Consider the following 26,068-nt stretch of genomic DNA (forward strand, 5'->3'; position numbering starts at 1 on the left):
CTTGTTTCTTAAGGTAGGATTGTATTGCTATAAACTTCCCTCTTAGAACTGTTTTTGCTGCATCCTTAGGTTTTGGGTTGTTGTGTTTTCATTGTCATTTGTTTCTAGGTATTTTTTTATTTCCTCTTTGATTTCTTCAGTGATCTCTTGGTTATTAAGTAGTGTATTGTTTAGCCTCCATGTGTTTGTATTTTTTACAGATTTTTTTCCTGTAATTGATATCTAGTCTCATAGCGTTGTGGTCGGAAAAGATACTTGATATGATTTCAATTTTCTTAAATTCACCAAGGCTTGATTTGTGACCCAAGATGTGATCTATCCTGGGGAACGTTCCATGACCACTTGAGAAGAAAGTGTATTCTGTTGTTTTTGATGGAATGTCCTATAAATGTCAATTAAGTCCATCTTGTTTAATGTATCATTTAAAGCTTGTGTTTCCTTATTTATTTTCATTTTGGATGATCTGTCCATTGGTGAAAGTGGGGTGTTAAAGTCCCCTACTATGATTGTGTTACTGTCGATTTCCCCTTTTATGGCTGTTAGTATTTGCCTTATGTATTGAGGTGCTCCTATGTTGGGTGCATAAATATTTACAATTGTTATATCTTCTTCTTGGATTGATCCCTTCATCATTATGGAGTGTCCTTCTTTGTCTCTTGTAATAGTCTTTGTTTTAAAGTCTATTTTGTCTGATATGAGAATTGCTACTCCAGCTTTCTTTTAATTTCCATTTGCATGGAATATGTTTTTCCATCCCCTCACTTTCATTCTGTATGTGTCCCTAGGTCTGAAGTGGGTCTCTTGTAGACAGCATATATACGGGTCTTGTTTTTGGATCCATTCAGCCAATCTATGTCTTTTGGTTGGAGCATTTAATCCATTTACATTTAAGGTAATTATCGATATGTATGTTCCTATTAGGAGGCAACTTTGAGGTGATGGGACGAGTGGAAAGATGTTCATGTTTGAAAGGGCAAGAGATGGCTTTATATACCCATCTAGGTAGTAAACTCCTTTCTAGATGATTCTAAGAAAGATTGTTAAAGAAAGAATTCTTGTCTTATTTCATTATACACCCCCAGTGCCTCTCACAGCACCTGACATGAGGAGGAAGGCGATGATGTTTTTGGCGTGCGTGAATGAATGGTTATCCTGACTCTGCTATTTACTATCTGTATGATTGGGCTGCTTCCTGAGCCTCAGTCTTTTTGACTTTAAAACGGGCACGGGTGCAGCATTATCCATTGCTCACGGGATTGTTCTTCAGAGTTGTACAGGGTTATGTAAGAGCGCCTGGCCCCAAATTGGTGTTTGCTTAACGTTTCCTCAATTGGATATCGGCGGCCAGGTTTTTAAAACATCCCATTTGCTCTCCGGAAGGAAAGGCGGTGCCTTCTCAGGTGGGTTGCAACGTGAGCTGGTGTGAGATGAGAGAAAGGACCAGGGATTTGGGCTGCTTGGAGGAAACTTTTCATAAACTGGTTAGAATCCCCCATGGACCATTTGAAATGAATGTGACTGTGTTCACCAGCAAGAGTCTTGGGGGCCCCCTCCTCCAGGAAGGCCGCCCTTCTTGATTCCAGCCCCACGCCGGTCTCCGGGCTTGCGTCTGCTCCATGGGGCTGCTGGGGGTCCAGGACGAATCCATTAAGGAAATGGCAGAGCTGCTCATAAAAGGGGCCGTTTGTCCCCATGGTTCCCAGGCAAGATCCATGGAAGTCCAGTTTGCCTGTGGTCAGACCCCTGTCCCCCACCTCCCCGTCGGGGAGGAAGGAGGGAAGAATGAAGGGAATGCTGAAGGGGACGTGTTTGCACTTCACACTCTGCAAGGGATACAATTTATAAGAAATAGAAATTTTTAAAAATTGATGGAGACTATGAAGGGCCCCACACCAAGAGCATTCGATGGGCTTTCCCTGCTGCTGGGCTTGCCTTCCTTTTTCTTTCTCTCCTACTCTCTCCCTCCACCTCTCCAATATCTGTTGAGCATGTATCGTGCACCAGCCACCAGACCAGGCACTGAAGGCGGGGTAGGGAAGGTTGCTGCAAAGATGAGGAAGACCCAGATCCTGCCCCCAAGATAAATTCACATATTTAATTTTCAGACAGAGAGGATGTCTCATTCGGCCAGCAGCTCCTTTGGAGAATGAGATATCCCACGTAAGCAACTTTTCTTGATAACTGGAGCTTATCCTGTTAGCCTTTGAAGTTGAAAAAAATAAACTCTTTTCCATGAAAGTTTTAAATAAACCCTTTCCAAGTTTCCAAGCTGTCTGAGGCTCGCATGGCATTCCCCGTGTGCCCTCAAGTGTGCCCTAGCCCTGCCTGCAGAGACACTGACTTATTTGCTGCCCAGGTGGGCACCACTTAGGCATTTTCTCACTGGATCCTCATGGCAGTTTTGCAGATGAGGAACCCGGAACGTAACAAGGCAGATGGATGCCCCCTTAGTCTGGAAAGGGTAGGTTCAAGCTCAGGTTGGCTGGATTCCAAAGCCCAGGCTTTTCACCACTTCTGGAACCACATACGACCTTTCCCTGGTGCCTGGAGTTGATCAGAGCCACCATCCTAACTCATGGTGCTCCTCTGGACCACGTCTGGCATGGAGGTTTGTCCAGGGTGGTCAGCTGTGTCCTCCCCACCCCTCCCTTTTCCTCCACGTGGAACGGAGCACAAGGAGGACCAAACTCCTGGGCTCAAGGGACACACGAGGGACAGGGAGCGGAGGACTTGGTTTGGTGTGAGAACTGTGGGACAGACCACGTCGCTGTTCTGAACCTCCTTTAACAATCGTGGTGTGGGCTTCCCTGGTGGTGCAGTGGTTGGGAGTCCGCCTGCCGATGCAGGGGACACGGGTTCGTGCCCTGGTCCGGGAAGATCCCACATGCCGCGGAGCGGCTGGGCCCGTGAGCCATGGCCGCTGAGCCTGTGCGTCTAGAGCCTGTGCTCCACAACGGGAGAGGCCCCAACAGTGAGAGGCCCGCGTACCACAAAAAAAAAATAATAATAATCGTGGTGTCTTAGTTGGGCTCCCCTGTTTCTACAGACCTTGAGACGGGGATTTGAGGGCACATGGTGTCTTTGAGAAGTGACCCCAGGCCACACCAGCAGGGGAGTAGGGGAGCGAGACAGGGGAAGAAAGGCAGCCTGTCCTGGGTCCTGGAAGAGGGGGTGACGGCTATGGGCACCTGGGGTCCAGCCCCACGTCGACACACCCCAAGGGAGAGGGTACTGGGAGGTCCATCAACCAGCTCCCACCCGGAGTTCTTTCAGGGCTCCAGGCAGTCCAGCCAGCCCACATTCCCAGCCAGAGAAAGTCCTCCAGCAGAGGGTCTTAGGGGCTTGTGGAACACTGCATAAACTAGCAGTAAAAGCGACAACTCCCACAATAAAAGCGAGAGTACCTGCAACTTCAAGTGCTTGTCCTGGGCACCTTACTTCTGTCGTATCATTAATCTCCTCTGCCACCCTATGAGACAGATGCCATGATCGTCCCCACTTTTCTTTTATACCTCTTTATTGGAATATAATTGCTTCACAATGTTGTGTTAGTTTCTGCCGTACAACAAAGTGAATCAGCTATATACACACATATATCCCCATATCCCCTCCCTCTTGTATCTCCCTCCCACCCTCCCTATCCCACCCCTCCAGGTCGTCACAAAGCACCGAGCTGATCTCTCACGCTATGCAGCAGCTTCCCACCAGCCATCCATTTTACATTTGGTAGTGTATGTATGTCAGTGCCATTCTCTCACTACGTCCCAGCCTCCCCTTACCCCCTGTGACCTCAAGTCCATTCTCAACGTCTGCATCCTTATTCCTGCCCTACCACTAGGTTCATCAGTACCATTTTTCTAGATTCCATATATTATATGTATTAGCATACGGTATTTGTTTTTCTCTTTCTGACTTACTTCACTCTGTAGGGCAGACTCTAGGTCCATCCACCTCACTACAAATAACTCAGTTTCGTTACTTTTTTATGTCTGGGTGATATTCCATTGTATATATGTGCCGCATCTTCTTTATCCATTCACCTGTCGATAGACATTTAGGTTGTCCCCATTTTACAGATGAGGAAACTGAGGCTCAGAGCGGGTCAGTGACTTCCCCAGCTTGTCACAGCCAGGAAGTGGTGTCAGGCTTTGAACTCAGATTGGTTCTGTATATTATCCTGACACCACTTCCTTTTATTTATTTATTTATTCATTGGTGGGGATGTGGAGAGGGGAGGACCCTGCCTTCTGGAAAATTTAGGCATCCAGACACCTCTCATCTGGGAAGTAGAATGTATCCCTCTTCTACTGTGGTCCTTGAGCTGTGGCATGCACTTGCTGAAAACTCACATTCCCAGCACTTCCTGAGTCAGAACCCAAGAGGGTATGCCTTGGGAATCTGATTCTGAAGCAGGTGGTTTACCGATAGTAGCTCTTTTCTTTCATGGACAGTGGAAAGGAAGAGTCTAATTTGGGTGGAATCATGCGTGTTTCCTGCTGGAAAAGTGGTTCTTTGTAAGTGGGACATGCACAAGTCTGGCCTCAGTCCCTGCACCGCCTCCCCTCCAGGGTCTGGGTGACTTCAGCTCTAAGCTAATCCTGCTGGCTGGATCAGCAGGTCCTGGATGTGTGGGCTCTAGTTCTCGTTGTAGACATGTGAACCTCTGTGCCAAGTTTGTGTCCGGGCATCGGAGAGCGCTCTCTTGGGGTGTCTGCAAGGGCAGTGGCTGTGCTCCAGGGCCTGGCGCTGCCCTCTGAAGCCCTGGCTGGAAGGATGAGAGTTCCATCTCCCACCCTTCAGCCAGAGGTGGAGGAGGGCTGCTCCCTTACTGTGAGAGACAGAGAGGGAAACGCCAGGGGGAGGCAGGAGATGGCTGAGGTCACTGGTGGTCTCGGCTGCCTTGTCCTGATACGGATGTGGTCCGAAGGTGACGTTCAGCTGCTTGGCCTCCCTCTGCGGTGCTGCCCACAATGGGGAACAGGCTGCTTCACATCTGCTCGTCAGCTTCCAGCTGGGATTGTTCAAGGAGGCTCCTAGGTGGGGCTGGCAGAAAGGAGCAGTCTCTTTCTGGAAGCTTCCTGGCGGAATTGAGCTAGTTCAAACAGGCAAGAGTGCAGACACTTCTTGGTTCAACTATCACTTGGCGTCAGCAGTCTCCCCAACCAGGGCTTCACAAACGTCCATCTGAACAAGTCACAGTCATCCAATGCCTCCAGAGGCTTCCCGGTGTTTGTAGAATCAAATACAGACTCCTTGCTGGGGCCCCGGGGTCCTGCCCACCTCCCCTTCCTCAAGTCTACTTTTTCACTCTGGTTCTCTTCACTTCAGCCTCATCAGCCTTTAACTTCTGACCCCTGAACCCACGAGGCTTGATTTTGCCCCCCAACCTTTGTGCCACTGGAGCCCTTCCCCCTCCCACTCCTGTCACTCTCCATCCCATTTCCCTGTATTATTTTGTTCACCATCTTACCACACAGCCGATTATCTGATACTTGTTTATGTGTTTATTAACCCTCCCCATAAACATAGGGGCTTCATCTGGCTGATCACTGTGTCCCCAGGACCTGGGGTCCAGTCGACCCAGTTTAAGTGTATGTAGAATGAATTAAAGGCTAATTTCACACTCAGCAGGTCTTCCCTTCTCTATAGGTCTGCGTCTGGGGGCCTTAGAAAAGAAAAAGACAAAGCCAGTTTGTAGTAACTGTGGGATTTTTATTGCCTTGTGAAGTCAGGCAACTGTAGGGGGAAGAGCAAGGTGACAGGCTCAAAACAAGGGACATTTTGACTCAGCTGCTTATAGACCACAGGAACCTTCCCCTTTACTCACCTCCACCCCCAAGATGTAAAGCAAGACGAATGGAGGCTTTGGAGGCATCTAACAGAGCTAGAGCTGGACTTGGGACCTCTTACTGACTAGTCGACCTTGGGCAAGTTCTCCAAATTTGCTGAGCCTCAGTTTCTCATTCTGTAAAATGGGGATAACAGAAGTTCCCACTTTTTAGGGCTGTTACAAGGATTAAATAAATTGTGTAAAGCACTGAGAGCATTGCCTGGTACATCGTAAGCACTGCATAAGTGTTAGCTCTTGTTTTTTTCAGAGTCACGTGGTCTTCATGGCATTTGTGACCAAGGGTACCTCCTCATGTCCCCAACCCCCTTAAACTTCGGGTGCCAAGGGCTGTCACCTCTTTTTTGAAGATTCCACATTGTCTCAGCCAACTTTTCCCAGCCTAACTCAGCCATTCACTCACCACCCTGTCCTGATTTTGTTCTATTCATGTAGCAGCCCTCCACTGATTCATTTACCATTTGTAGCCTTTTTCACGTAAAGCAAATACATTTACAGGTGAAAATGTATCTTATAATCATGAATGGAGAATCAGCATCACTTGCCATTAAAATAAGGTGACCAGAGATAAACAGACATCCAAATAAAAAAATAAATGTATTAAATTCCCTGTGAATACTGTTGCCTGTCCAAATCTGGGACTGGGATTAGCACATGGCAGAGAGACGTAAAGACGTCTTAGCACAAGAAACCCCCCTGATGCAGTCAGAGTGAAGGAGAATGGAGATGGACTCATGTTCTCACTCTGCGATTGTTTCATGCTACCCACATCCCTCCTGGCTTCCCCCCTGCACCCCTGAGAGCCCCAGATCTAAGTTTTCCATATCATAGAGGACTTCAGGGCCCTGTTAGGGCCATAAAAGACTGAACACAAGGAAAATTGGGGAAATGCGCACAGACATTCCAAACCCATCAACTAGACCAGTGGTTCTCATGCCTCAGCACCTACCGTCAGACTCATCTGGAGGGCTTGGTAAAGCAGGCTACTGCATCTCAGCTCCAGAGTCTTTGATTCATCACATCTGGGCTGGAGCCCTGGAAGTTGCATTTCTGGAAAATTCTCACCTGGTGCTGCTGCTGCTAGCCTGGAGACTCCACTTTGAGAACCACTGAACTAGACTAACTGAGTCAATGTCAAGTCCATGTCTGGGTGTCCAAACCATTCCATTAAAGATATCTGTCAAATCCCTAGAGGGGAAGAGAGTGGAGGACACGTCTAAAGGTCCCACTTCTCTGTGTAGAGTACTTTGATAATAAACCTCTAAGCAGGCTGAGGGTAGCATTCTGGCAAAGATGTTGGCCGTTAGAAGTTAAGCTGGTGCACACAGAAACAGTAAGGGAATCCAAAAAGAGATGCATGGATCATTGACAACATCCGCTGCAGTGTGTATCCACCCTACAGATGTACAATTCCAAAAGAAAAGGGTAGAACAAGGTCATAGTACCCTTTTGAAGTCTGACAACGGTATGGGGAAGAGCAAGGTGACATCTTGGATTTGTCTCAAAGGAAGACATTTTGACTCTAAACTCTTAAACTTAATACCTCTAAAACTTAATACCTGTTCATCCTAATTGGAAGCCTTGGTTGGCTGTCTCCTATAGCATGAGCCTTTAAGAAAAAATGATGCCACCTCTGGCACCACTGACCCAGGGTTTCTGCCAGGACAAGTCAGTTAATCTCAGTTTTTCCATCTGTAAAATGGGAAGAATAATAATACCTACTTCATGGCGGTGTTATAAAGATCTAATGACATAGCATCTGTAGAATGTTTAGTGCAACGCCTGGCAAATGAATCTTCAAGTAAGCTGGTGATGATTATTAGGGTTGAATGATGATGATGATGATGACAAACATCGACTGATAGATAACAATGTCTTTCAAAGCATGAAGTCCAAGTGGGCACTGTTGGTGAAACAGTTGCTACCAACTCTTGGACAACCCAGGACTGACCCGTGAGTGTGGGATGGCAGCAAACTCTCTCCAGAGTTAAGTTCCTAGGTTCCAAGGGTATGCCTCTGCAGTAGTTGCCCTATCTCGTCTCATGTCTTGGTATCCACAGCACCCAGAGCTTTCGGAACCATTGATGTGTCCCATCCACCCATCCATCTACCCAACCATACATCCACCCACCCATCCATCTACCCATCCCTCAACCCATCCATCCATCCACCAATCCATCTAAACATCCATGCATCCATCCATGCATCCATCCATCCATCCATCCTTCTCGTTCTTTCTCTCTCTCAGGTTAAAGTGCCACAACAAATGCACCAAAGAAGCCCCACCCTGTCATCTCCTGATCATCCACCGAGGAGGTAAGTATTTAACACTTACTGCCCTGGGGTTGTGGGGGGAGGGGGCTCCTGCAGGCCTTCTGAGATAGCTGTCCCATCCAGCTCGCCTCTGGATACCCCTTGACCCTTGATCCTTGCCTGTCTCATTTCTTTCCCTCTGACACCCTTCCTCCTGACATCTGTCTCCTTAATCCACCTCCCATGCCTGTTCTCCCTATTCTTTGTCCCCATTCTGGTCTCTCTGATGCTTTAGCCCCCAGATTCATCTACCCCTCCCTAAGTCTTTTTCTCTCCTTCTTGTCCTCTTTCCTAATTTTTACTATCCTCTCTTTCCCCCAATCCCATTCCTGTCCCTTCCCACTTGAAAAGAGTCCTAGCTGAGTGTTTTTCTATTATGTGCTCTTCAGACTCAGTCAATTGGCCCAGCAGAAGTAGGCATAGGAAGGGGTCTTGCTCGGGCCTGTTGATTTGGGCCATCCGTGTTCCATCTCCTGGGGCCCTGGGAGTGTCTGGGCCAACCTGTCTAGGCAGGAGGCCAGCCGCTACCTCTGGGAAGCCACTACCAGCCTCCTTGCTCAGGCAAGAGCAAGACCAATTTAGTGAGAAGGAAAGGCTTTTCCTTGTCCGCTAGGGATTCAGTTGGAGGCCTCGCAGTCCAGCTTTCAAAGTAGTTCCCCCAATCCTTGGCCTGTGGGGTAGTTATTCCCAGACTCCATTATCCACACTGCACTTCATCCACCGGAGGATTCTGTAGGCCTGTGCTGTTCAATACAGTAGCTACCAGCCATATCTGACTATTCAAATTTAGATGTATTACAATGAAATAAGAGTAAAAATGTAATGACTCTGTCACACCAGCCACATTTCAGGGGCTCCATGGCCACATGTGGCTACCATATTGGATAGTCCGGATACAGAACACATTCATCATTGCAGAAAGTTCTACTAGATATCACTAGTCCAGACGCTTTGCTCTTCCAGCGGTGGTACATGAACCAGCAGCAACACGGGAATCGCCCGGGAGCTTGTTAGAAATGCACAACTTCTGGCCTCACTCCAGATCATGCATTTTAAACAGCTTCTACTGGCAACTTATCTACACTTTAAAGAAGCACTGCTCTAGAGGAGAAGTTGCAAACTCAGATGCCTGCCAGGGACCCTGAATGAGAGCCGCTGGCCAGGCGGGCCGTGCAAAGTGGAGGGAGAGCCAGGCGCCATCTAGAGAGTCGGACGGCCACTCCTGCGGTGTGGACCTGCATTGTACCGTTTCTCACATTTCAAAGAAAAGCCCACATAGCTTTATGTGCCGTATACTTATTTTCAAATGTTAACAACTTATTAAAATTGTTAAAATTCTTGCTGGCCCCCTCCCTGCCACCCCCCATCTATAGGTTGGATGGAGGCCTAGTGCCAACTCTGGGGAACACAACTCGCTAATCCTCATCCTCCTCCACCCCTCCCAGCCCTCCCGGCCTCGGGTCAGTGTAGGCTCAGGGGACTCTACCCTGGTCTTGGATGAACCCAAGGGAAACTTAAAGAAGGAGGTAGATTGCTGCCAAAAAGTGCTGGCCTGTCTTCCAGAGCCAACGGGCCATCGGTTTTCGAGGATCTTTGCATCGCTTTCCTCCACGAGGAGAGAAAATTGCAAGAGAAGGAAGAGTCTTCAGCTCCTTTCTCTTGCCCCTTCCCACCTCATATCCTTAATTAAGAACCATCTGTTCCTTGAACTGTATACACGCCGTGAGGCTATTTTAAACCTGAATTCTCACCACTCCTGAGCCCTTGTCTTGGGTCAGCTTTGTCAAGGAAATCGCCTCCCACCCGACTCCCCTCCACTGTGGTCTCTGCTGGAGCCCGACTCCCACATGGAGACCAGGACCAGCCTGCTGAGAGGCGACGCACTCTCAGACACTGACATCGGAAGAAGGGCTCCCTCCCACCCCCCTTCAGGATGCCCCCTTTACTCGAAGGCGGCAGGTGCCTGTACACACGAAGCAAACGGAACTTTGCAGAGGTCCACCAGCTTCTTGTTCTACCCACCCCGCTTTGGTAGGAAGTTGAAAATATAGTTGGTTTCCATGGTGATGGCAGCCCAGGCTTAAGAGAGAAATTAACCCCCTGGGTCAGTCCAAAGCTTTAACTTTTCCACGAACACCCCCAGCCCCACAATATATAAAACAGCTAACAAGTAACATTACCAGGCATCACATTTGAATGCAAGCTTCTTGCTTTGCCCCTCCCGGTGGTCCCTGTAAATTGTAAGTGACAGAGGAGTTAACAGGGAGAGGGGCTCAGGTGATGTGGTTTGGATCAGGACACATTTATTTAGCATCGCCTGTGTGCCCAGCTTTGTGCCTTTAGGGATGATGCAGGGGGAAGCTGGGAAGCTGAGACTTTCCTTCAGGGATCCATGGTGACCTTGTTTAGCACAAATGTATTTTGACCTGCTACAGACTGCTCGGGCCTGAGAAATCCCACAGGTGACCCAAGATGATCCTAACACACAAGCTTAGATGCGGGAGGGACAGGTGGCCACAGTGAGCTTGTCAACTGATGACAGCCCCTGAGAAATCAAGAGCCTCTTGTCTTCCAAAGGAGGTTCAATTCTGAAATGAACGCCAATGTGAAACGATTATGGTATTGGAGAAAAAAACTCCGAAAGCTTCAGTTTCATTGTAATCATTTTTAATCATCAAAAGCCATATATTGACAACACAAACATTTTAGAAACCACAGAGGACACAGATAGTGGGAAGAGTGTCCCAGTATCATGACACAACACAGTGACTCTCATTCTTAGGGAATTCCCGTCCAGTCTTGGGGATGGGCCTTTGAGGTGGGGTCAGAGCTCTATTCTCCTGACGTGGTACTTAAATTTAAGTGGTACTTAAATTCCCACTTCGCTGTTTTTACCCCTACGGATCCAGCAAGGTTAGTCCGGACAGAGTCCGTTCCGTGTGACATCAACAACCCTCTACGAAAGCCACCCCGGTATTCGGACCTGCACATCAGCCAGACGCTCCCTAAAACCAACAAAATCAACAAGGTGAGACCGGAGTTCTGTTGGGAAGGGGCGTGCTGGGGCTGCCGCTGCCAGACAAGGGGCAGGAGGGAGGAAGGTTCTTGAACAGGACTCGGCAGATTGACCTGGGAGCATTGCCCTTACTTGCCAGCCCACCTAGGCTCTCTCCTCATTCTGTGTGGTTTGTGTCTAGAAAAGTCTGGGGGGCATCCAGCCATCAGTGCAGAGTGAGTGTGCCAGAAATCTACCAAATTTAGAGAGAGGGCACCTGGCAGTGAGAATGAATGAGCGTGTTGACGGGGGCACAGTAGGGATGGGAGGAGAGCCTGAGAGGGGGTCCTTAGTGGTGCAGACTCCGCCCTCTTTCCTCTGTGAGATGTTTCATCCTCTGCCAGGATGAGCTTTGCAGATGGTTCTGTGCTTTCTCACACATCTGTTGAATCCAACCACCAAGGGACAAGAGTCTGTTTCTCATCTCCTGCTGGAGACTGGGTAGACGGATCTGTGTGGGGACCACAGGCTCTGAGCCCTAGCTAGCCTAGTTGGCTTCTGGCTGGTCCTCAGATGGTGGTCAGCAGTGGGCTTCTCTGTGCCTCTTTCTTGCCAATGTGGCCTGGAAATTTCCAGCGTGATTTCCATGTCCTTTGTTTGGTCTGTTGGTGGAACGGCACCAAAGCGATCCCAGGGACACTTCCAACCTCACGGAAGAAGCAAAGGTAACATAGGCCAGCAGGTGATTTCTCAAGCCCTACGGTGCCTCCGTGCATTGTATGGAAGGTGGATAAAATGCGGGTCAATCCAAGCGTGTGGGAAGTCACCAGCCTGTGTTCAGGACCCACATGAGTGTCATGGTGGCCGTGTGACCTCTCGCCGGCAAGGCATACTCTCCCTTCTCTGCATAAGGCTGGAGAAGGCCTTTCTCCCTCCCCGATCCACTCTCCACACAGCAGCCAGAATGATTCTTTTTTTTTTCTTACATTTTTTTAACATCTTTATTGGAGCATAATTGCTTTACAATGGTGTGTTAGTTTCTGCTTTATAACAAAGTGAATCAGCTATACATATACATATATCCCCATATCCCCTCCCTCTTGCGTCTCCCTCCCACCCTCCCTAATCCCCCCCTTCTAGGTGGTCACAAAGCACCGAGCTGATCTCCCTGTGCTATGCGGCTGCTTCCCACTAGCTATCTGTTTTACATTCGGTAGCGTATATATGTCCATGCCACTCTCTCACTTCGTCCCAGCTTACCCTTCCCCCTCCCCGTGACAGAGTGATTCTTAATGAATGTAATTTGAATCACACCATCCTCTGCTTAAAAACCATCCCGTGGCTTTCTGTTGCTTGGAGGAAACAAATCAAACTCCTCACTGCAGCCTGCAAGGCCATGCACAATTTGGTCCCTTCCTCCATCTCCGACCTCCCTTTCCAGGCCTCCCCAGCAAAGCCCATATGTTCTTTCTCTCTCATGCTGTCACCCACTGTTTTTACTACTGGATCTCAGTCATTCACCATCTGTCTCCTTGCGGCATTGTCTTAGGACTTGATGATGCAGCTTGGCCCCTGAAGTCAGGCAGACCTGGCAGCCAGTCTCGGGGCCTCCACTTACTCACTCTGAGACTCTGGGCAAGTAACTGAACCTCGCTGAGCCTCCGCTTTCCTGTGTGTAAAATGGGTGTGTTCCAGTTATCCACTGCTGTATAAACAAACAACCTCAAACTTAGTGATGGACACCAACAGCTCTTTAATTATGCTCATGGAGTCTGTGGGTCAGGGATTGGGAAAGGGGTACAGTGGGGATGGTTTGTCTCTGCTTCATGATGTCCAGCTGCAAAAGGCTCATGCAGCTGGGGGCTGGAATCATCCAGAACAGGGATTGGCAAACTGTGGTCTACAGGCCAAATCTAGCCCACTGCCTGTTTTTGTGAATTAAATTATACTGGAACAAGCCACACCTGTATTTTCTATGGCTGCTTTCATGCTTCAAGGGCAGAATTGAGTAGTTACAACAAAGACCACTTGGCTCACAGAGCCTAAACCACAGGATGGTTTAGCCATTTCAAGAAAAATTTGCCAACCCCTGATCTAGAGGCTCCTTCACTCACATATCTGGTGCTGGGATGAGTCAAAGGCTGAGCTCAACAGGGACTCATCGGGAGCAGCTACATGTGGTCTTGCCTTGTGGCTTGGGCTTCCTCACAATATGGCTGCTTCAGGGTAGTCAGTCAGGCTTCTTACATGGCACCTCAGGGCTCGAACAGCAACTGTCTTAGCAAACAAAGTGGAAGCTGCAAAGGCTTTTTCTAAAAGCCCACGCATTGTCTTGGCTTGTCTCTAGCCAAGGGCTGGCAGTGTCAGTTCTGCTGTACTCTACCGATGGAAGCAGTCACAAGCCTACTCAGATTTAAGGGCGGGGGGAGGCGTGATCTCACTTGTCAATGGGAAGAATCCAAGGAATTTGTGACCGTGTTTGAAAATGTCCCCTGGTAAGCAAAAAGAGCACCAACCCCAGAGAGTTATTGTGGGGATGAAATGAAATAATCAACATAAAGCACTTAGGAGAGGTTCCTGGCACATGGTAAGCGTCCAGGAAATTCTAGCTATTTTTATCAGCTTAAATCTTGAGCTTCCAATCATAATGTCCGGCTGAGTCCGCTTTTCCTTTGTTATTTGTAAAAGATATAGGTCTCCCCACTGCTGGGGTTGGGGTGCTTAAGGGGTTTGAATGGTGAGGCTCCTGGGAAGTAACCGGGCACACCTATAACCATCCTGTCCTTTGTGACCCCTTGAGGGGTGAGTGGCTCAGAGCCATCTCGAGACCTTTCTCTCTGGCTTTACAGACACAACGAGCCTCTTGGTGTCAGATGGGACAGAAACATGGGTCAGATCGGTGACTGTGCCATTGTTCTGCTTGTCTGCCAGCAGGAGCATTTGATAAGAGAAATAAATTAACCTCTATTTAGAAAGTGGCTTTGACATGAAGGTGGACAGGAGCTATCAGAGAGCTGGGTTATTGTTTCCCCTCTTTCCCTTCTCACTGGCTTCACTCAGATTCTTTGTGTCAGGCGATGATGTGGTTAGTGCAATAGATTTCTGAGCCAATTTGATCTGAAGATTTCCTTTTCATTGCTCTCTGTCTCTTCTCTTGTCTAGCTCTGTCAGTCCAGGTTCATAAAGTCCAGCTTGTTCACCCAGCAAAATGATTTGAGTGTGCATTTTGGAGTCAGAAGGTCTGGGCTTGAAACTCAGTTTCTTCATATGCTCTGTGACCAGAGCAAGATCCTTCTGCCTTTACTTTCCCCTCTGTAAAGTGGGCATTATAATAGTAGACGTTATTGGAGTTGTGGAGAGGGGTTGATGCCGTGTGTTATATGTCAAGGGTTTAGTCCCAACACTGGATCCTCAGGCCATGGAAGAGCTTGGTGATGAAGAAGACAGACAAGGAGGAGGGGGAAGAGAAGAAAGAGGAAGAGGGAGGAGAAAGAAGAGGAAGGAGGAGGGTGGGGAGGATGGAGGAGAAGCAGCAGCAGCATCTGCCGTCTCCTGAGGGGACCAGTCTGCAGTGTTTGTGCTTCCACATCAAGGCATCAAAAGTCCCATCTGCAGTGGTGTCCAGAGCCGAAGATCTGCCTGCTGCAGGGAAGCTTTCTGAAGTGGCTGCATGCTGGCTGTCCTTTACAGTTGGTTGCAAGGAACAGGCTCACCTCGGCTAGCTCAGCACAAGGAGTTGTCTGTGGGAAGGATGGACACGGGGCAAGAAGAGAAAGGGGAATCACAGTTGAGGAGCTAGGTCTCATGAAATGGACATGGAGGACAGGCTTGTGCTCAGGCCAGCTGCTTGGACCCTCAGCAAGACCCTGGGTCACTCTTCTGGCCCTCCGTCATGACGGTGGCTCGGCTACTATTTGCGGGGGCCCTCGGGTCTGGTACTGTCGACCGGTCTCCTCATCCTCTCCTCTCATCTTTTCTCTCCATCATTGCTTCTGTGGCCATAGACTTCCTGCTCCTTGTAACGTCAGCCAGTTTGTCTTCTGGCCTGTCGTGGCTCTTCTGTTCCCTGGAGCCTCATCTCCTGTCCACCTTTGCTCTGCTTTCCACTGTTCTTCCTCTTGGTCCTGCTCTTTTTATTCCATATCGTAGGTCACTGACCAGCTGTCATGATGCCCTGACCTATGGTCTTGAGTTGGGAGTGGGCTATGGCAGTCACAAGACAAGTATGGCTGTTTAGGAGTCTGTTGGGTTGGAGGGTGGGGACGGTTTCCTTCGGAAAAGTCCACGGGAGAGAGAGTTACTATCATTGTCATGTTCACATCAGTGCACAGCTGGGTGAAGGGGGAACCTGGGAGGTGAACATGCTTCTGTTTGATTCTCAGAGTCAGATGTGAGTTTCTTATTACTTGGTTCAACCTTCTGTTTCTGCTTCTGGGCTGGAGACGGGGACCTGGGCCACTAGCCCTCTGTATGACTCCAGCACGTCACATCCCATCTCTGAGTCTCGGCGTCCCCATCTATAGCACAAAGGGGTGGGACTGGATGGTCTCTGAAGGATGTTTCCACATCTGAACTGCGCTCAGAAAGAGGAATTCTGCTGTTAGTCCTTCCCTTCCTGATCTGGTAGAGTTTGAGTTTCCCTCTGCTGGAAGACAGCCTCCAGCTGCTGCTCCCATGGGGACACAGATCTGGGTCTGGGCTGAGGAAGGAATTTCCCATCCCGTTTAGCAGTTCTGCTGGGCAACGTGGGCACCATAAGCAGCTTTCTCTTTTGCTGATTCTGTTGATTCACATCAGCTCTGAGCCTCGGAGATGAGAAAGACTGAATTGCTGCCATAACTGTTTCCTTCATAAGAGCAGCTCCTCCTTCCCTCCCTCCCTTCATCCCTCCTTCCATCCCTCCTTCCTTTCCATTCATTGATTCATATAACGTTGATTAGCCACCTCCTATGTTTTTGTTTCTGTGCTAAGTTCTGCATATGCCAAGATGAATAAGACACTGTCTCGTACGAGGAGATAAGCCTTTTCCTCCTTCCCTCTCTCCTTCTCCTTATCCCTCCCTCTCTTCATTTCTTTCTTTGTTCCTTCCTCTATCACACATTTTTCGAGGGACCACACTGTGCCTGGCATATTGCTAAGTGCTGAGAATAGGGAGCTTCTAGCCTCGAGGATGAGACAGATAAGTAAGCCGAGCAGTGACGGTGTTGAAGCATCAATGGAAGCTGGGGCCAGTACCAGGAGCGAGCTAGTACCAGGCAGGGCTAGTACCAGGCAGGGCTAGTACCAGGCAGGGCTAGTACCAGGCAGCGCTAGTACCAGGCAGGGCTAGTACCAGGCAGGGCTAGTACCAGGAGGGCTGGAACCAGGAGCGAGCAATGTGCTGACCTGGTGGAGTGGGAGGTCAGGGGAACTTCTCAGAGGAGGGCCGGTCTGAGCTGGGCTTTGAAGAAAGAATAGGCATCTTCCAGGCAGACTGGGACAAGGCGGGGCAGATATTCCAAGTAGAAATAACAACACGTCCCAAGCCTCAGAGATGTGAAATAGCCTGGTTTGTGTTGGGAACTGTGGACCGACCATTTGACGCGACTGAAGCAGTCATTGTAGGGATGAGAGAAGAGGAAGTGATGTAAGCCCAGGTCGAGCCTGAATATGTGCATCATGGACCAGCGTTTTCCTTTAAACATGCTGTGTCACTGGAGCACAGTCTCTATGCCAGCTCCTCCTAATGGGATGCTGTTTTCGGTACAAACCTTTATACTTTTTAAAACTGATATAATGACTTTTTTGCAGAGCATCTATGGAAACTTCTTGAAATTTGCCAATCTGTGAGTAGAAGTTCAAAGAAGAGTGTTGATAGGATGGATAGATGCCTGACTTTCATTTCCCCTTGTCCCTCTACTGACACGATCAGTCCCTAACTTCCTTTAAAAACCTCCTGTGCCCCATTGGGCTGTATGGGGCCTTCACAGCCCAACCACGTAAATCTTAGCCCACATGTCACTGCCGTATTATTCCTTACACTAACATGTCCATTGCCATTAAAATTTAATTACCATTAGATAAATTAGGATAGAATGAGAAGGCTGGCTTCCTGATGCCTTTCTACTAAAATCAGATCAGAATTACCTCCAAGGTGGTCTTGCGTGGAAGGTGGCTGGAATGAACTAGAGCATGACCTTGCCTGGAATAGGAGTACTTTGTCCGAGGAATGTTTGTAGGAGTTTGATCCACAAGAGCCACAGAGGATAACAACCTAGCTGTCCTTCAATGGATGGTTGGTCAAATAAACTGTGGTACATCCATACCATGAAATACCACTCAGCAATAAAAAGGAACAATCCATCGATGCATGCAGTAACTTGGATGACTCTCCAGAGAACTATTCTGAGTGAAAAAAGCCAATCCAAAAAGGTTACATACTATATGATCCAATTTATAGAACATTCTTGAAATGACAAAATTATAGCAATAGAGAATGGGGTAGTGGTGCCAGGGATAAAAGATGGGAGGGAGGGGTGATGAGGAGAGAGAGGGAAGTGGGTGTGCTTAGAAAAGGGCAACATGAGGGCCCCTTCTGGGGGTGGAAATGTTCTGTATCTTGACTGTATCAATTCAGTGTCTGGGTCATGATATTGTACCGTAGTTTTGCAAGATGTTATCATTGGAAAAAACTAAGTAAGAATGCATGGGATCCCTCTATTATTCCCTACAGCTACATGCAAATCTGCAGCTATCTCAAATAAAAAGCTTAATTGCAAAAGTAAACGCCGTCATCAATATAATCGCTACCGTTTGTTGATAACAAAGTGCCTCAGCGCAGTGCTCAGGGTGTAGGTACATACATGACCTTATTTAAACTTCACAACAGATCCACACACAGTGGGTGTTCTTCGCCCACATGAAGGACAGGGAGAGACTGAAGCTTACAGAGAGGAAGTCACTGATGTGGAGGCAGTGTGACTGCGTGGGAGTGGGATGGACTCTGGGAGGGGGAGGTGCACAGCACCGGTTGAGCACGGGATGCCACCGGGCCTCCAGATGGGAAATGTCCGTTCCCCACCCCACACTCCCCGCCCTCATATGCTGGTTGGTGTTTGCTACACCAGCTCTGGAGTTTGCCAGGTAAACACACCTGCTGACAAATAACCAGATCACCCAAAACCATCCTTGGGCACCTGGAACCGAGCTGAACGGTGGACCTCTGAGTAATGCAGGGACCAAATGATCCACGTCCTGTGAGTGAACAGATTAAGGTTCCCCTGAGAACTCTTAGCTCTGCTGGCTTTGAGAGGCAGGAACCCCTTTTCTGGGATGCTGAGGTTTGCTAGTGTTATTCCCATTTTACAGTGGGCAAAACTGAGGAATGGCGAGGTTAATCATTTTGTTCAGGATGCGAGGGGAAGAGGTGGCCATGGGATTTTGAATCTGCGTTTGCCTCACTCTGGATTCTGCTTGTAAGAGTTTCCTGGGGATGCTGGTAGCTAAGACAAATTACCACAAACTGGGTAGCTAAGACAAAAGACATTCTCTCACAGTCTGGAGTGCAGAAGTCTGAGATCGAGGTGTCGGCAGGGTTGGCTCTTTCTGGAGACTCTGAGGGCGAATCCATTCCATGCCTCTCTCCTGACCTTCGGTGGCTCCAGCAATCCTTGGCATTTCTTGGCTTCTAGAAGCATCAGTCCCCTGTCTACCCCTGTCTTCAAATCGCCTTTTCCTCTGTGTGTCTTTCCTTTTCTGTTTCTTATAAGGACACTTGACATTGGATTTAATGCCCCCCATGCCCAAATCCAGGATGATCTCATCTCAAAATCCCTGACCAGCGTCATTCTGAGGATGCACACATGGATTCTCTCTTCCTTTTGACTTCAGAGCAGTTTCAAGGGCCGGAAGAGGCATTGCTGGTTCCAACTGAGATGTGAGGGAAGATGCTGCAGGCTTGCTCTCACACTGTCTCTTGAGCTGTCAGGCTGTTGATTCTTTAATAAACACTCAGGATGAGAGGCGTTAGGATGGGAAGAACACTCTGGGTACCTCTGCATGGGACTTTCCAAAATCAAAGAGGCCCAGGGAGCGTGACTGTCACCTACATAGCTTTCATTATGTGGTAACCTTTCAGTCCGGGCTCCAAGCAGTGGACAGGAATTTGACCCCAGAAGCTGTTCCATCCGCAGCTGGATGCAACCTGGTGGGGATGATGAAGCAGGTGGGGGGACTTTGGAAGGATCTGGTGGTTGAGGAAAACAGAAGAGCTGCTGTGGATGCCAGGGTGGGGTCTCTTCCTGTGCAACCCACTTTCACTGCTGTGTCTCTGCCTCTCTGTCGGCCCCTGCCCCCTGCCCTATTTTCTTCCTGCAGGACCACATCCCTGTTCCTTACCAGCCAGACTCTAGCAGCAATCCCTCGTCCACAACGTCCTCCACGCCATCCTCGCCAGCACCCCCGCTCCCTCCCAGTGCCACGCCGCCTTCTCCCCTACACCCTTCTCCACAGTGCACAAGGCAGCAGAAGAACCTCAACCTGCCAGGTACCTCCATGCTTGGGAAGCTACAGGGGGGAGCTCTGGGTTCGTGCCAGAGCCATTTCTGGACCAGTCCATGCGTAAAGGCAATGGGTTGGAAGCATATGGATTGAGTCTTACCATATGCAGGGCAGTAGCTACCTATTACCTTATTTGATCTTTAGAGTAGCCATAGCGTAAGTACGATCAGCTCCATTTTACAGATGAGGAAACAGAGGCTCAGAGAGGTAAAGGGACTCTTAGAGACTCAGTCTTTTGGGAAGCAGCAACCCAGGGTCTCCACCTAAGTCTGAGTCACAGGGGGAGCCACTGGCTCTGGAGCTGCCCGTCGTCTTATGAGCTAAATCAGTTGAAACTGGCAACAGGGCTGCATTCTGAGTCCTACCCCAGACATCAGGACAGGGCTCTGAATGAGCAGGCTGGTGTCCGATATTCAGTATCCAGCTCTCTCATGTCCCTGCCCTGAGACCTCTGACTTCAGTTTTCTCATCTCTGAAAGGATATAGGTGGACGAGAGGACCCCAAAAGGTCTTCCAGCTCACAAACTCCAGGGCACTCGGCTGCTGACCTGAGACTATGTGCTGGGCTGTGAGATGGTGGAGAGGCCGTCATGTGATGCTTTGGCTTCTCGGACTCAAGAAAGGGCTCTCTCTCTGCTCTTAGGCAGGCCAGACCTAAGAGTCTTCCTACCCGTTCCGGGGCCCGGCCCAGCCCACTTGCCATTCTAGGGCCCCAGGGACATTTCCAGTTCAGCCATATTGGCAGCATCATAGCTGACTTCAAGACAGAGGCTGGTGGGATGAGGCCTGGCTTGGCCCGTTGGGACCGAAGTCTAGGTCTGTGTTGTTCAACATGGTACCCACTAGTCACGCATGGCTGTTTAAGTTTAAACTAATTAGGGCTTCCCTGGTGGCACAGTGGTTAAGAATCCGCCTGCCAATGCAGATGACACGGGTTCGAGCCCTGGTCTGGGAAGATCCCACATGCCACGGAGCAACTAAGCCCGTGTGCCGCAACTACTGAGCCTGCGCTCTAGAGCCCGCGAGCCACAACTACTGAGCCTGTGCTCTAGAGCCAGCGAGCCACAACTACTGAGCCTGCGTGCCACAACTACTGAAGCTTCTGCGCCTAGAGCCTATGCTCCGCAACAAGAGAAGCCACCACAACGAGAAGCCCGTGCACTGCAATGAAGAGTAGCCCCCACTTGCCACAACTAGAGAAAGCCTGCGCACAGCAACGAAGACCCACTGCAGCCAAAAATAAATAAATAAAATAAGTAAATTAAAAAAAAATTTTAACGAATTAAAATTAAATATAATTAAAATTTTAATTCCTCAGTCACACTAGCCACATTTCAAGTGCTTGCGAGCCACATGTGGCTAGTCGCTGCCATACTGGACAGCACAGGTACAGATCATTTCCCACCATTGCAGAAAGTTCCACTGGACAGTGCTGGTCTAGGGGCTGGTCTCCTCCTGAACCAGCGAGCTTCACGCAGGGGGAGAATATCCCAGGTCCGCAGCCACAGGTCACACCTGCAAGCCTAACTAGCCATGAGAGAATATCTGGGAAACGAACAAAGACCCAACCCCACATCTGGACAACACCCAGATACAACCACCCATTGAGGACAAGCTGATCACATCACCTGCCCACACTGCTTTGACCTGGGCTGTGTCCAAAGGGATAGAGTGTGTTTTAAAACTTGCATCATGGAAATTTTTTGGTTAAGTCCAAGCCCGAGGCAGCCTCATACCTGTGGTGTGAGGGCCACTCACCTGGCAGCCAGCAAGGACCATAACGGGAGTCAGCAGCTGGAATCATTTCAGTAAGTGCCCCTGAGTCAACAAGGCAACAATTGCCCAGCATTTCCGTAGACTGAGGGTTCCCACCAGCACCCCAAGCCATTTCCACGTCTCTGGAAGGAGGGGAATGGAAAAAAGGCCCTTTGACACCCCATGACCCCCGATTTCTGGAGGGAGGGGCTGGGTCCTTTCCTAGAGCTGTACCACCTGTGACCCAAGACACACACTTAGGGCTCTTTCCCCAGTAACTGTTTGCTACTTGTTTATGGGTGAGGGGAGGCGGGGCGGGAAAGAACCTCTTAAGGGAGAACCACGCATCGAAGCACCACAGCTCTTTTCATCTCCAGAAGACTGCTGGCATCTTTTTTTTTTTTTTTTTTTGCGGTACGCGGGCCTCTCACTGTTGTGGCCTCTCCTGCCGCGGAGCACAGGCTCCAGACACGCAGGCCCAGCCTCCATGGCTCACGGGCCCAGCCGCTCTCGCGGCGCATGGGATCCTCCCGGACCGGGGCACGAACCCGCGTCCCCTGCATCGGCAGGCAGACCCCCAACCACTGCGCCACCAGGGAAGCCCAGCCAGCATCTTTAAACAAGAGACCTGACTCACCAGGGGTAGTCACCGTTCCATCAGTTCCTTTGTCCCTTCCGTCAGAGCCCCAGGGACGGGTCTTGGCCAAGTTGCAGTGCTTTCCTGCCAGTGGATCTGCATCTTCTCCATGGCAGGTCCCAACAGTGTCCTGACCCTCTTTGGGGAGTGGGCTAAGGGGTCCTTTGGGGGAAGGCACTTTAGAACAGCAGTTAGGAGTGTGGGTTCTGGAGCCAGGCTGCTTGGGTTCAAATCCCAGCTCCGTCACTGAATAACTGCGTGACGTTGAACAAACTGCTTGCCTCTCTGTGCCTCTGTTTCCTCATCTGTACAACGGGGATAATAATAGTACCTACTGTGTAGACTCCTCGAAGGGCTAAACGTTACCATATATGTACAGAGCTTAGCAGAGCACCTGTCTTGTCAAAGAGCTCAACAAAGGTGAGCTATTTTCATTATTATTAGATAAACACAGGAATAGCAAATTACCGTGGCTACCACTGCTAAGTAATCCGGGCCTAACTAGAATTGTGGAAATAAAGATGAAATCCCCATATACCATGGTATTGGGAGTAAGAATCAAATTAAACTTTGGGGTTAGGTAATTTGGCATTGACTGTCAAAGTTTCAAATGTACATTCCGTGGACCAGCAAAATCACTTCTAAGAATTTATATACAGAAATGTTTGCAAAGGCCATGGGGATCTGTATGTGAGGATTTCATGGCAACAGTAAAAAAATTGGACTCAACCCAAATGCCCATCAGGAGGGGAGTGTTTGAATACGCTAATATATCTGTATAACCAAATACTCAGCCACCCTTAAAAAGAATGGAGTAGCTCTTTGTAAATATCCTGACATGGAAAGATAGCCACAATATCTTTTAAGTGGAAAATAAGTGATGTGCAAAGCAACTGGTATAATAACATCCTATTTATTGTAAAATGGTTTTATATATTTGTATATGTATGTTTAAATGTGTGTGTGTATATATATGTTTGTATAGGCACACAGATGTCTGCAAGCCTTCATGGCAGGTGTTCTAAGAAAAGGAATTTTCTTTTATGCACTCCTGTAATGTGTATAAGAGCAAGGAATATGCACCCGTTTTATAATTGAATAATAACAATAAAATGCAATGTCGACAGGGAAAACAAAATAGGACCCTCCAGAAGGACCGCCAGACCCTCCCTCTGTCTTAGGCAGTTTTCGCAAAATTCCCCCAGGGTGACAGGCATCTGTTCTGTTCATACAAGGCCCTGGTCACCTGTTATACTCTAGACTGTGAGCCTCTGTTGATGGGAAAAGGAGCTTTGGCTCTGGTTTCCTGCCAGATGTTGAGTTTTCTGAAGACTATTAAAGCTAACGCCTAGGCATAAAAATGTCCCTGGCATTGATTGATCTAGAATATTCTTTCTCTAAAACAGGCTGTGCGGTTAATGGTCATTTGGCTCATTTGCTAACCTCAAGGCACCCACAGGCTTGGTGGGATTTGCGATTGTGCTCTACTGGTCGGCTGGACCTCCTTGTTTTCCGCCACTCCCTTAAGAAGCCTGGTGCCATGTTGGACATGGCACGGTGTAGGATGGAGTCAAGAGGGCTACATTTGGATCCCAGATTTGCCCCTTCCCACCTCTGTGGCCTTGAGTATGGCACTGGCCCTGTTTAGATCTCAGTTTCTCATCTGTAAAATGGGTCTAAATTGAAAGCTTGTGTGACATTTGATGTGGGAAGGTACATGAAGGGGCTTTGTAAGGGACTGTTGTGTGGATTTTAGAGGCTGGAGTGTTCAAATGCCTTCTTTCTTGGGCGTAACCTAGTGCCGTGTTTAGTGTCTCTCTCCTGCCTCAGAACATCAGCTCCATGAGACTAGGAAACTAGTCTGCTTCATCCACCCCTCTGCGCCCAAAGCCCATCATAGGGCCCACCGTTGAAGGCACTGATTAGATGTCTGCTGAATGAGTGAGTGAACAAGTGACTTGAGGCTCATGCACTGCCCAGAGCTGCAGGGTTTTTTTGTTTTCCTTTAAACTGTCTTCTGGCCCTCAGACTGCATTCATCCATTCCGATATCCTTAATGGGTATTTATTAAGCATCCACTACACACCAGGTACTGTACAAGGCACCACGTATGGAGCAAGGCACAAACCAGAAATGCCCTGTAAAAGTTTGCTGTTGCTGCTGTAGCAAATCACCACGAGCTTAGAGGCTTAAAGCATCAGAAATTTATTATCTTATGGTTATGGAGGTCAGAAGTCCAGAATCAGTTTCACTGGGCTCAAAATCAAGGAGTTTGCAGAGCTGGTTTCTTTTGGAGGTTCTAGGAAGGAATCCATTTCCTTGCCTTTTCCCAGCTTCTAGAGGCTGCCTGCATTCCTTTGCTCATGGCCTCGCATCACTCCAGCCTCTGCCTCTGTTACCACATCTCCTGTGATTCTCTCTGACTTGGATCCTCCTGCCTCCCTCTTGTAAGGACCCTTGTCATCATGTTTAGGGTTCACCCAGAGAATCCAGGATAATCTCCTCATCTCAAGATCCTTAACTTCCTCACATCTGCAAAGTCCCTTTTGTCACGTAAGGTAACATATTCACGGGTTCCAGTGGCTAGGATATGGCCATCTTAGGGATGGGGGTTGGGGAGAGGGCATCATTCTGCCTGTCACAGTCTCTGTTCTCATGGAGTTTATAGCTTAGTGGGAGAGACAGGTGTTAGCCGAGCAAACATACACATGAAAATAGGATTATAAGTTGTGATAAGTGCTGTGAAGGGAAAGAACAGTGCTATGAGCAAATTCAAGAAGAGAACAAGTTTAGGCTGAAAGGTCAGGGGCAGCTGGGTCCTGAAGACTGGCCAGAGAGGGCTGGTGGGGAGTTGTCCAGGCGAAGAGAGGAGAACACATGCAAAGCCCCTGCCACGGGAAAGAGCTGGAAAAAAATGTCCCAATGGCTGGAGTGCCATAAACAAGGCACCAAGCAAGACTCAGAGCTGCAGGGCTGAGGCCTGGCAGGGCCTTGTAGGGCTTGGCAGGAATTTAGATTTTATTTAAGACCCAATGAGAGGCAGCTGCAAGGTTTAGGCAGGGGATATTTTGATCTTCCTTCTTTCCTTCTAGATCCTTCCTTTCAGATGACCACTCAGGCTGCTCTCTGGGGAGCCCATAGGGAGGGAATGGGGGCTTCAGAGTGGAAGAGCCTTCAAAGTGGCCTGCTTGTCTCTCTGACCTCTGGTCATCTGCAGCCTCCCAGTTCCTGGGTCCTCTTTGATGCCAGAGAGCCAGGAGCCACTCGGGTTCCTCTGCTGCCCCTCGGACCTGCTTCTCGCTGGTGTCCGTCATCAGCAGGAAGAACAGGCAAGATTCACAGCGCCCTTTCCCTCCTCCTCTGGCCAAGACTCTCTCCCTTTCGGCCGTCAGGACCGAGCTGTTAGCAGGCACTTGAAGGGGTCCAGGTGGAGGTTGGCTCTGGGCGTGGAGGCATTTGCCAGGTGTCCCGTTACCTGACACCTGTCCCGTCTCAGAGTGCTGCCTTCTCTCCATCACCAGCCCCGCCTCCTTAAAAGGACACTTAACTGCCAGCTAACCTTTTCTGCAGACACTGAATCCTCAGTCCCAGCTGGGGAGGGAAGAGATCAACTGTCTCTTGACAATCCCAGGTAGTTTTTCTTCTTTTAATTTTAGCCCCTTGTTGACTAACAAAATGTCTGCCTGCAATGAAAAAACCTAAGTTATCTAATGGAAGAAAGGTCCCTGACATCATGGAGGTTGGATTTCTTTTAAAGCTTTGTTCTGTACCCTTGAAGGAGTTGCTTCCCAGCCCAGGCACTTCATTTTCCAGAATCAAAAATGCATCCATGGGCTTCCCTGGTGGCGCAGTGGTTGAGAGTCCACCTGCCAATGCAGGGGACACGGGTTCGTGCCCCGGTCCGGGAAGATCCCACATGCGGCGGAGCGGCTGGGCCCGTGAGCCATGGCCGCTGAGCCTGCGCGTCCGGAGCCTGTGCTCC

General features: G+C 49.1%; 1 protein-coding gene across 1 annotated transcript in view; it reads left to right on the forward strand.

The window, feature by feature from the left end:
- KSR2 (kinase suppressor of ras 2) overlaps nucleotides 1-26,068 on the forward strand; it is a gene marked incomplete at both ends in the record, with an annotated part of 400,411 nt that overhangs the window by 307,728 nt on the left and 66,615 nt on the right. The window contains 3 exons of the mRNA XM_081251970.1: nucleotides 8,097-8,164; nucleotides 11,071-11,189; nucleotides 19,512-19,680. Coding sequence (XP_081108096.1) covers nucleotides 8,097-8,164; nucleotides 11,071-11,189; nucleotides 19,512-19,680 — 356 coding nt within the window. The remainder of the gene's footprint in view (nucleotides 1-8,096; nucleotides 8,165-11,070; nucleotides 11,190-19,511; nucleotides 19,681-26,068) is intronic.

Source organism: Mesoplodon bidens, assembly GCF_964165515.1.
Source record: "Mesoplodon bidens genome assembly, chromosome: 13".
Lineage (NCBI taxonomy): Eukaryota > Metazoa > Chordata > Mammalia > Artiodactyla > Ziphiidae > Mesoplodon > Mesoplodon bidens.